Here is a 12,522-nt window from a genome sequence, read left to right as displayed (position 1 = left end):
TGGTGGCGCAGATCGACACAAATGGATATGATCTGGTGGCCATTACAGAGACGTGGCTGCAAGGTGACAGGGACTGGGAGCTGAATGTCCAAGGGTATCAAGTGTTTAGGAAGGATAGGCGGGAGGGAAAAGGGGGGGGCGTAGCTCTGCTGATTAAGGATAGCATTAAGGTGGTAGCAAGGGATGATATTGGAGCCAAGGAGCAGAACGTGGAATCGTTGTGGGTAGAGATTAGGAACAGCAAAGGGAGGAAGACGCTGGTGGGTGTCGTCTATAGGCCCCCGAATAATGATCTGGAGGTGGGGCGGGCTGTTAACGCGCAAATAAGTGCGGCGTGCAGGAATGGGACATAAGAACATAAGAACATAAGAAATAGGAGCAGGAGTAGGCCATCTAGCCCTTCGAGCCTGCCCCGCCATTCAATAAGATCATGGCTGATCTGTAGTGGCTCAGTTCCACTTTCCCGCCCTCTCCCCATAACCCTTAATCCCCTCTCTTATCAAGAACCCATCAACCCGCTTCTTAAAAATATTTAGCGAGGCAGCCTCCACCACTTCAACGTGCAGAGAATTCCAGAGATTCACCACCCTTTGAGTGAAGAAGTTCCTCCTCAACTCCATTCTAAACCGCCTCCCCTTTATCTCGAGGCTGTGCCCCCTAGTCCTACTGTCTTTTTTGAGCGGGAAGAGTCTCTCCACCTCTATCCTATCCATCCCATTCATCATCTTATACGTCTCAATGAGATCTCCCCTCATTCTTCTAAACTCTAACGAGGACGGCCGTAGTTATGGGGGATTTCAATCTGCGTATTGATTGGTCGACCCATGTTGGACACGGTGGGCTCGAGGAGGAGTTCTTGGAATGCTGCCAGGATAATTTCCTTGAACAGTGTGTGTTGGAGCCGACGAGGGAGCGAGCTATCTTGGATCTGGTGCTATGTAATGAGGCGGGTAGAATTAGGGACCTTGCAGTGAAGGATCCTCTTGGAGAGAGTGATCATTGTATGGTGGAGTTTCTGTTGCAGATGGAGGAGGAGAAAGTGGGTTCCCGGACACGCGTCCTTTGTTTGAATAGAGGGGAGTACGGTAGGATGAGAGAAGAATTGGCGAATGTGGACTGGGGGAGTGCGCTGGAGGGAGGGTCTGCTGAGGAGCAGTGGAGGATCTTTAAGGAGATCTTTCTTGGTGCTCAGCAGAAATTTATTCCGATGGTCAAAAAGGACTGTAGGAGGAGAGGTAATAAGCCGTGGATAACGAAGGAGGTGAAGGAAAGTGTTAAATTAAAAGCGGAGGAATTTAGAGTAGCGAAGAGTAGTGGGCGAGAAGAGGATTGGGAGAGGTTTAAATGTCAACAAAGATTGACAAAGAAGTTGATAAAGGAGGGTAGGAGAAACTATGAAGCTGGGCTAGTGATTAATATAAAAAAGGATAGCAAGAGTTTTTATAAATATATAAAAAGGAAGAGGCTGGCTAGGGTGAATGTTGGTCCTTTAGAGGATGAGAAAGGGGACCTAGTGGTAGGGGATGGGGATATGGCTAAGGTCTTGAATAACTTTTTTGTTTCTGTCTTCACGGAGGAGGACGTGAATAATTTGCCGGGTGTTAGCGATGGAAAGGTGGTAGGACTGGAGGGTCTTAATGACATTACTGTTACTAGAGAGGCGGTGCTCGACAGACTGGAGGGGCTGATTGTGGACAAGTCCCCAGGACCGGATGGAATGCATCCGAGGCTTCTGAAAGAAATGGCGGAGGTTATAGTGGATGCATTGGTGGTTATTTTCCAGATGTCGCTGGATTCCGGGGAAGTGCCGGAAGATTGGAAAACGGCTAATGTTACGCCGTTGTTTAAGAAGGGTGCCAGGCAAAAGGCAGGGAATTATAGGCCGGTTAGTTTAACGTCTGTGGTAGGTAAAATGTTAGAATCCGTCATTAAAGAGGAAATTGCGAGGCATCTTGAAGGGAATTGCTTGATAGAGCAGACGCAGCACGGTTTCATTAAAGGGAAGTCGTGTCTGACAAATTTACTGGAGTTCTATGAGGATGTGTCTAGGGCGGTGGATAGAGGAGAGCCGGCGGATGTGGTCTTTCTGGATTTTCAGAAGGCGTTTGACAAAGTACCTCATAAGAGGTTATTGCAGAAGGTCAGGGGACTTGGAGTTGGGGATAGGGTGTTAGCGTGGATAGAGGATTGGTTGTCAAATAGGAGGCAGAGAGTGGGGGTCAACGGGTGTTATTCGGATTGGCGGATGGTGACTAGTGGAGTGCCCCAGGGGTCGGTGCTGGGGCCTCAGCTTTTTACCATTTATATAGATGATCTGGAGGAGGGAACCGAGTGTAGGGTGTCGAAATTTGCGGATGACACCAAGATTGGGGGAACGGCAAATTGTGCGGAGGGTGTGGAGAGTCTGCGGAAGGATCTAGATAGGCTGGGCGAACGGGCCAGGAAATGGCAAATGGAATTTAATGTTGGCAAGTGCGAGGTGGTCCACTTTGGAAGGAAGAATGGTAGGAAGGACTATTACTTACGTGGCGAAAAACTGCAGCAGGCGACGGTGCAGAGGGACCTCGGGGTCCTTGTGCATGAGTCTCAAAAACCCAGCTTGCAGGTGCAGCAGGTGGTCAGGAAGGCGAATGGGATGCTGGCCTTCATAGCGAAGGGGATTGAATATAAAAGTAGGGAGGTCTTGCTGCAGCTGTGTAGGGCATTGGTGAGGCCGCAGCTGGAGTACTGTGTGCAGTTTTGGGCGCCGCACCTGCGCAAAGATATTTTGGCCTTGGAGGGAGTGCAGAGGAGGTTTACTAGGCTGATACCGGAGTTGAGGGGGTTGAGCTATGAGGAGAGGCTGAATGAACTAGGCTTGTACTCGTTGGAGTTTAGAAGAATGAGGGGAGATCTCACTGAGACGTATAAGATGATGAATGGGATGGATAGGATAGAGGTGGAGAGACTCTTCCCGCTCAAAAAAGACAGTAGGACTAGGGGGCACAGCCTCAAGATAAAGGGGGGGCGGTTTAGAACGGAGTTGAGGAGGAACTTCTTCACTCAAAGGGTGGTGAATCTCTGGAATTCTCTACCCGTTGAAGTGGTGGAGGCTGCCTCGCTAAATATTTTTAAGAAGCGAGTTGATGGGTTTTTGATAGGAGAGGGGATTAAGGGTTATGGGGAGAGAGCCGGAAAGTGGAACTGAGCCACGACAGATCAGCCATGATCTTATTGAATGGCGGGCCAGGCTCAAAGGGCCAGATGGCCTACTCCTGCTCCTATTTCTTATGTTCTTATGTTCTTATTAACAGCCAGAAACATCTGGATTTGGACTCAAACGCACATTGCTAAAGAGTGTGAAGGGACAGAGAGGACGAGGGGGCAACTGTCATGCCATTTGAACAGCATGGCGAGCTGGTGAGGTCGCAAAAGAGGCAGAAAAACCAGGTTCATGCCCGGTCGCTCGCTTCTTGCGATGATATCGGCACTGGATTGCTGGCATGATCAGTCTCGTGCCCTTGAAGGGCTCACTTGCCTTAATGGCCTCCCTGCTGTAGGCCTTCACTGGCGAAGATCATGTACAATTCCCAGTGGCGGGGGGGTGGGGATGCTATCGTGATGGCCTCGCCAATGGGACAGGAGGCCACTGAGGCACCCTGGGTGTTCGAGAGGTGGGGTGTAGTGCCCCTTTGGTTGGCGTTCGGCTGGGGGGTATTAGGGTGGAGTGCGTGATTGGCCAGGTTGTGGGGAGGGTGGGGGGGTGTGGGGTGGGAGGAGTAGATATTGTGATTGTGGGGATGGGAGGAATGTCAGATGCCCAGTGCACTAACTGTGTACACTTCATAAAGTGCACTGGAAGGTCATGGACAATAGCATCCTCTGGTACTCATCACTAGCCTCCCTGTATGAATGCACTCTGTTCATTCCCCTATTGGTGCAAATCACAGTCGGTCTCATTTCTTTCTCTAAATGGCGCATGGTTTGAATTTTTCTCTTGCCAAAAAAATGGGTGCGACTCTCTCCCGTTTTCACACATGTTTGGGCCTTAGAATGTTTTTTGGTAAGATCACATCCCCTCCCACCCCTTGCCACCAGTGATTCATGTAAATTAAACCTTTGAAAGTGGCAGGCCATACTGACAAAATGAGCAGCAAAGCATACGGGATCTCGGGCTTCATAACTAAAGGTTTTTGGGCAAAAAAAAAGGGAAAGTTCTGATGGAGCTTTATAAAGCTCTGGTTAGGCCATAACTTGAGAGATATTTTCAGTTCTGGAGATTGGCAAGCCACAGGACATCATGGACCTCAATCATAAACTCGTTAAGAAGGAGATTATTGGACGTGAGAGGGTGCGAGGGTGACTTACAAAAATGGTTCCAGGGACGGAGAGTTTTAGATGCAAAGTTAGATTGGAAAAGTTAGTGTTTTTGTTGGAACAAAAGAGATTGAGGGAATATTTGGTAGAGGTGCATGAGATTAATCTGGTTTCCAATGGGGGGTACCATAAGCATAGACATGGGTGAAGGGTGAAGGAGGAAAAACACATCATTAAGATGGCGGTGCGGGCTTGTTGGGCCGAAGGGCCTGTTTCCCGTGCTGTGTTGTTCTTTGATCTTTGTTGTTCTTTGCAGATTGACTTGTTTGGATAAGGTAAACAAAAGGGTTTCCTGTTGCCTGATGAGACAATGACTACGGGGCACAGAATTAAGGTTTTGGGCAATTGATGCAGAAGAGGTGTGAGAAAAACCTTCATGAGAAAAATAATGACTTGAACTCATTGGGGGGCTTTTCCAGATCGGCTATGGTGCATTTTCCAGTGATGGAGGCGGTGTGCTATTGGCTGGCAGTGGAATCTTCCATTGGCAGGACCAGAAGATCCCACTGGAAGATGTTGTCCATGGACTCCAAGGGTGGATGTGGAGGTGATGAATGATTTCAAGTGGAAATTGGTGGATGGGCATTTGAGCGAAATGAACTTTTGGTGTTACTGAAATAAGATAGGAAATGGATTGTTCTAAAGAGAGCCAGCATGGACTTGATGAATCGAATGGCCTCCTTCTGTGCCATCATTCCTTATGATCCTGCCACTCTAACTGTTGGGCTATCCAACTCACATCCGGCTGAAGAAAGATTTGAGATAGACACAATGTTAGAGGACATCAAAGAATATAAAAAAAAACTCAATCATTGCTCTAATTTTTTAATGGAACTCATCATGAAACATGTAAAAACAAAATGATTTCTGGTTTGCTGAGAGATAGGCTGCCCCTAGAATGTCCCAAAAAGCAGTCTGAGGATTGGGAATGTTTTAGAAACCAGCAGAAGGTCATCAGAAACTTGATGAAAATGGGCAAAATTATATGAGTGTAAATTAGGTAGGGATATAGACACATTTTTCAAGAGCTTTTATAAGTATATGAAGAGGTTGTGAGTAGCTAAATTAAACATTGGTCCATAGAAGCAGAAAGAGGAGAAATGATCATTCGGAATGAGGAAATGCAGAGACATTGAATACATTTTTTGGGCGGAATGTTACTGTCCCGCCTTCCACAGGAGTGTCACGGTCCATTGATCTCAGGCAGGATTTTCCAGTCTTGGCACAGCTGGAAACTCCTGTCCTTTGCGTCTATTCTTCCCAGTAGAAGGCACAGATTTCACACCAGAAATAGACGGCGAGAAAACAAAAGAAATAAATAAATGGGGCGGCACAGTGGTTAGCAGTGCTGCTCCATAGCTCCAGGGACCTGGGTTCGATTCCCGGCTTGGGTGACTGTCTGTGAAGAGTTTGCGCATTCTCCTCGTGTCTGTGTGGGTTTCCTCCAGTGCTTTGGTTTCCACCCACAGTCCAAAGATGTGCGGGTTAAGTTGATTGGCCATGCTAAAATTGCCCTTAGTGTCCTGAGATGTGTAGGTTAGAGGGTTTAGCGGGTAAATATGTAGGGATATGGGGATAGGGCCTGGGTGGGATTGTGGTCGGTGCAGACCCGATGGGCCGAATGGCTTCTTTCTCTACTGTAGGGTTTCTACGTTTCTAATATCAGCTAAGAGAAAGTGTTGGCAAAATGTAAGGGGCTAAAATCTGACAAATTCCCACACCCAAAGGTCTACACCCTTGAATTCGAAAGAGGTAGCTGCAGAAACACTGGATGTACTGGTTATGATTTTCCAAAATTCCTTCGATACAGAACAGCCCCATTAGATTGGAAGTTGGCAAATGTTACAAAAGAGGGAGCGAAAGCAGTGAACTATAGACCAATTAGCCAAATATCAGTTGTTAGGAAAATGCTGGATTCTATGATTAAGGAAGTCTTGACAAAGGATTTAGGAAAGCAGAATATTATTAGAACAAGTCAATATGGTTTTCCAAAAGAAAAATCCTGTTTGACAATTTTATTAGAGTTTTTTGAAGAATCAACTAGAGAAATAGATAAAGGGGAATGTGAAGATATGACGTACCTGGACTTCCAAAAGGCATTCAATCTTTGTTGAGTGTTACAAAATATCCAATCAAATGGCTGCTATTGCCTTTCTACCATCTTACCTTTTAACCTATTCTCCCAGTCCACTTTAACTAACAATCTACACTCGGTTGTAATTGTCTTTATTTAAGTTTAAGATTCCAGTTCCAGGTCCACATTTCTCTGTTCTCTGGTCAGTTCCAGAATGTAAGGGAGCTTATAAATTATTCCTGCCTGTGACTTCTTTCCTTCTTGTCTCCACCCAAACTGATTTGCTACCTTGACCTTCCGAGATCAATATTCCAATATTAATATCAACCATTATTAACAAAGCTACTCAAGATCGCTTTCCTTTCCTCCTGCCATTCCAAAATGGCAAATGTCCTTGAATGTTCAGATCCCAGGCGTGATCACTTTCCAACTGTGTTCATGTACTTTTTCCCGGTGGTTCGGGGGCAGGGAAGTGAAGAAGTCAAGTAATTCCATAACTATCCAATACTTACATTTACTATGAAGTCATCCGAAGAAAATTGGACATCTGGAAATTCCAATGCTTCAACCAGCTCAGCAGCCAACTCCTGTCCTGTCTAAAAAAAATTGCAACAGTTTGTCCTAAAATTGGCTTTATTAAAAAGTAAAAGAACTTTACAACAAAACATTTATCGCAGTGTGTTATAAAAACAGCAAACAATATAAATGCAAAATTATAAAGGTTTATCCAAAGTTTCTTCAATGGCTCAGAAAATTAACCCATGGAGTGCAGAAACCAAGTCACACTTAACATAGCACAATGTCACAGCAATGTTATTAAGCATTCTTTGACACCAAGCCACAAAGAGAGATATTAGGAGAGGTGACTGAAAGCTTAGTTAGGAAGGTCAGTTTTAAGAAACATGGTAAAGGAAGAGAGAGATAGAGATGGGCGGAGGGGTAGGGGAGGGAATCCTAGACCTTATCACCCCAGCAACTGAGGCAGTGATGAAGATATAGGAATGCACAACATGCTTGAACTGGAGATACCCAGGGATCTTAGATTGTTGTAGCGCTGGAGGAGAGTACAGAGTTAGGGAGTTATAGGAATCTGAACACAAGAATAAGAATTTTACATTTCAAGAATTGCTGCACCGGGAATTAACGTAGATAGTGAGAATGAGAGGGGGGTGAGTGAATGGGACTTGGTGCAATAACTGATCAGTGGAAGAAGAATTTACTGTTCATGAGAGGACTGTGATGAAGAGCAAACAGAAGGATGGAGCTACAAACTCACCGTAGAAGAGGAATCAGGCCTCAAAACTACAGACAAATTGGAAGTTAATGGTAATGAATATTCATGAGGTCAAAAAGAACAGTTTTGAAGAAATCAGCTAGGAAGATTAGCAGCCACTGCTCCAAAGACAAAAGCATGTGTTCCGGAATTCTCTGCCCCAAAAGGGGAGTGGAGGCTGCATCATTAAAAATATTTAAAGTGGATGTGGATAAATATCTGATAGATTGAGGAATAGAGGGTTATGAGGAGATGGCCATGTATGTATTGAATGGCAGGGCAGGCTTGAAGGGTCTGCTGGTCTACTCCTGCTTCTACTGCTTGTGTTGATGGTACACAGTTACAGCAAGCACAGGTTTATTCGCTGTGTCTATGTTGAGCCAGGGAAAATCTTGCTTATTCTCCACTTGATGTCTATAAAGTACTTGGACAACACAGTTATAGACATAAAGTTGAGGCACAGATATCTAGCTGGGTATAATCAGGAAATGGATAGAAACTGGACCTATTCCTATGAGTAATGGAACCGAGGCTCAACATAGAGGTGATGAGACCTCTGAAAGCAACACAACTGCCCAATTCTACACAAAACAGCATGGAACTGGAAGGATAGAATGCTAAATAGTCATTGTGATAACTCCCTGGACTTGCACAGGGGAATCATTGATTGACCTCTCTGTAGGACTCATTGAATATGAACAAACTCCTCAGGGATTGGTAATGAATTCATCAGGTGGAGCTCGCATACCAAGCCCTGTATAAAGCAGGCCCCTGAGTGGGTCTGTTATTGAATTGTCCCAGTTGGGACCTGTTTGTGTTCGCCAAGATAGTAACTAACAGATACAATAAAGCATTGAGGGGACTTTCTGTCCGCAAACAGGGATGAGGAAGTGAAGCTTGCTGTCACGTAGTGTGGCTGGAGCTGAAAGTACAACATGAGGGAGAAGGGAAAAGTGCAGGGTTGCCAACCCTGTTTTGAGATATTCCTGGAGATTTTCTTATGATATTGGATCACATGACATTTGGTCATGTGACACCACTCACATGATGCTTACTCACGTGACCTTTGCCCACTGCTTGTCAATGGCATTGCCTTTACAGGAGTCGAATGTCTCAGTATCACCGAGCCACAAGGAAAGTTTTTGATATGGTGTCGCACAGTGAGATGTCTAATGTAATTTATAAATAAAGATCATAAAAGTTTACTACAACTTCTGGCTGGGTAAGGTATAAACTATCACGTTAGCAGGACTGTTTCTCTTGAATTGCTCAGTTACAGTGCTCGGGAAACCAATCCGCCATTTTCAGGATTTCCACCCAAAGTGGAAGTGTTTGAAACTCCAGAATATCAGGGTCCAAAAACAGGGTGAGTGATGTAATTAGAGTGGAGGGAGATCATATATGGTCCAGGTGAACTCAATGACTTGTTGGTAAATAATGTATAGTTCATTGTAATACTGACTTCTTCAACTTCTCTTCCTCCTTCAGGCCAAACGTGCCCAATGCATTTGTAGAGCTCGCGCTTAACGACCTTTTGGAGGATTTTCTGTGCCTCCTGCAGCTTAGGGTCAGGTGACCACAAGATTTTCTGAAATACATCGTCTGGAAAAGCAACAACACAAGTTCCAATGAAATATGGGCAGTGAAATTGGGCTCTGTAATGCTGGTGCCAACGTTACAGAAGACCCAAAGGGTTTACATTGATGCCAACCAGGTTTCCTGGGGAGGGCATGAGTTTAGGCATGTTATATGAATCCCAGAACGAGGCAGAAGAGGTGCTACCAAGATGTCAGAGAACATTCTGACTGACACAATGTTAATTCAACAAACTTTATCAGCACGCTCACACTGGACACAGTGCTAATCAGTCCCAGCTATGTTTAACAGCACCAGGGACCCAGGCCCCCCATCCACACCACCCATCCCTCCCTCTCGTGCTTTGGGGAGGCACAGTAAGAAATCTCACAACAACAGCAGGTTAAAGTCCAACAGGTTTATTTGGTAGCACACGTTTACGGAGCGCTGCCCCTTCATCAGGTGAGTGAAGAGGTGGCCAATGTTTTCCACCTGATGTGTCGCAGGAAAGGATGTCCTGAGACATGATACACTGGGGAAGACCATGCAGACACTACAACAATGGATGATGGGAAACCGCTCGACAATCACCAGGCAGGAGTGTTCTCTTCCGGTCGGGGAGAACTTCAGCAGTCAAAGGTACTCAGCCTCTGATCTTCGGGTAAGCGTTCTCCAAGGCGGCCTTCAAGACTCACACCAACACAGAGTCGCTGAGCAGAAACTGATAGCCAAGTTCCACACACAGGAGGACGGCCTCAACCAGGATCTTGGGTTCATGTCACACTATCTGTAACCCCCATGACCTGCCTGGGCTTGCAAAATCTTATTAACAATTCAGTGCTCTGAAAGTTCATGCTACCAAATAAACCTGTTGGACTTTAACCTGGTGTTGTGAGACTTCTTACTGTGCCCACCCCAGACCAACGCTGGCATCTCCCCATCATGGCTACTTTGGGGAGATGGTGACACAGCGGCAATGTCACTGAACTAGTAATCCAGAGGCCTAAGCTGATGCTTGTCAAACCCCCCCATAGCAGGTGGCGGAATTTAAATTTAGTTACTAGAAATTGAAAGCTGGTCTCAGTAACTGTGACCATGGGACCATCATTGATGCTTGTAAAAACCCATCTGGTTTACCGATGACCTTAAGCGATGGAAATCTGCTGTCCTTAACCATTCTGGCCTACACGTGACTCCAGAGCCACAGAAATGGGGTTAATTCTTAACTGCCCTCTGAAATGGCTGAGCAAAACATTCAGTTCAAGGGCAATTTAGGGATAGAGAACAAAGGTTGGTCTTGCCAATAACGCTGACATATTTTATTTTAAATATTTCAAAAAAGTTATTTCTGCCTCGGTTAAATGATTCCAGGAACTGGAGTGTATTTTTTTGAAGATCTGCTGATTAAAATCAATATAATTTGAAAATAAAGATTATGAAAGTATTGCAAGATAACCATGAAATAAACAGTAACTGCAGTGAGTGGAACTTCTGTGAAGAATGAGGAGGATGAGGTACACCCTCGAGGTGAAGAGGATGGTTCTAGTGTGGAGTATGGCCCATGGCAAGAACCTGTGTGTGGAGTCTTCTGACACAGGGGCACTGTTGTGCTGCAGTAACTGAATGGTTCAGGCTGACCAGAAGAGTCCCCCACTCTTACTGCCTACCAGCGGCATATTGTAAGTATTTACAGACTGATTCTCAATCTGTTTGGGCCATGTTATGTACACATCGTCCTTGAACATCAAGTCCTGAAATGGGGTCAATCCTGGAGCTCCTGTTCAGAGGCAGGGACAGTGCCCACTGCGAGAGAGGAGGGCGCGCCACAGAGGATTTTACAGGAACACCTTTCCCACCTGCCCCTGGCCCAGGAGTAGTCCCTGAAGTGATTCAGGTTGAACAGGTAGGTGTCGCTGATGTGTGACACACCTGCCTAAATTGCTCGGCTGGAAGCCTCCAGTACACACCAGGTGAGATATGCAAGTTCATGGCAGCTTGCAGCATTCACTAACACCAAGAGGGAACAGTCATTGCCCCACCAGGAATCCAGAGGCCAACTGAGAGGAGAAGGAACAGGAGAAGGATGGGACAAAGAATCCTGAACACCTGGATCAGGTGGCAGGGACTATTCGCTGAGACTCTAGTTTCAATCTGACTATTTCCTCGGATCACCATGGACCCCCTATTCCTCACCGTCACATCCACCTGAGATGTCCCATCACAGTGACCTCTTTGCCATCACACAAAACCTTCTCTCTAATGCCTGTTAATACATTCAATTATACAAGCAAAAATAAGCTAAAAACCTGATTTACATTCCCCCAGTGGCCATTTTGCAGATGCCTTTTACTGTCCTAAAGCTACACACCCCAGTGAGTGTAACATGGCTGATCGCAGGTTACAGACTTTCACTGGAGCCAAAAAGAAATCGAAAATAAAACCTGGAATTACTCAGCAGGTCCAGCAGTATCTTTTTTTAAATTTATTTACGGGAGGTGGGTGTCGCTGGCTAGATCATCATCGATTGCCCATCCCTAGTTACCCTTGGAATGTAGTGGTGAACTGCCGTCTTGAACCATTGCAGTCCAGCTGGTGTAGGTACACCCACGTTGCTGTTAGAGAGGGAGTTCCAGGACTTTGACCCAGCAACAGTGAATGAACAGCGATATAGTTCCAAGTCAGGATGGTGAGTGTTTGGAGGGGAATTTTCAAGTTGTTCCCTGAATCTGCTACTCTGCTCCTTCCAGATGGCAGTGGTCGTGGGTTTGGAAGGCGCTGCCGAAGGAACATTGGTGAGTTCCTGCAGTGCATCTTTAGATGGGACACGCGGCTGCCACTGTGCATCAGAGTCGCAGGGAGTAAACGTCTGTGGATGGGATAGCAATCAATCGGGCTGCTTTGTCCTGGATGGTGTGCAGATTCTCCAGTGTTGTTGGAGCTGCGCTCTTTCGGGCAAGTGGAGAGTATTCCATCACACTCCTGACTTGTCCTGGCAGATGCTTTGGGGAGTCAGGAAGTGAGTTACACACCGCAGGATTTCTAGCCTCTGACCTGCTCTTGTAACCACAGTATTCATGTGACTGGTCCAGTTCAGTTTCTGGTCAATGATAAACCCCCAGGATGTTGATAGCAGGGGCATTCAACAATGGTAAAGCTGTTGAATGTCACGGGGCGATGATTAGATCCTTTCTTGTTGGATATGGACATTGCCTGGCACTTGTGTGACGTGAATGTTACTGTGAAG

At 46.0% G+C, this 12,522-nt stretch overlaps 1 protein-coding gene across 1 annotated transcript in view; it reads right to left on the bottom strand.

Annotated features, from left to right (window-relative positions):
- The window catches only part of LOC145354080 (deoxynucleoside triphosphate triphosphohydrolase SAMHD1-like), a 41,595-nt gene that overhangs the window by 8,100 nt on the left and 20,973 nt on the right, over positions 1-12,522 (bottom strand). Inside the window, exons 11-12 of the mRNA XM_080205213.1 lie at positions 9,166-9,305; positions 6,943-7,026 (exon numbers count right to left, since the gene is read on the bottom strand). Coding sequence (XP_080061339.1) covers positions 6,943-7,026; positions 9,166-9,305 — 224 coding nt within the window. The remainder of the gene's footprint in view (positions 1-6,942; positions 7,027-9,165; positions 9,306-12,522) is intronic.

This window comes from Carcharhinus amblyrhynchos, chromosome 16 (assembly GCF_965287045.1).
Source record: "Carcharhinus amblyrhynchos chromosome 16, sCarAmb.v2.hapA, whole genome shotgun sequence".
Classification (NCBI taxonomy): Eukaryota; Metazoa; Chordata; class Chondrichthyes; order Carcharhiniformes; family Carcharhinidae; genus Carcharhinus; species Carcharhinus amblyrhynchos.
This window is presented reverse-complemented; position numbering and strand designations above follow the sequence as displayed.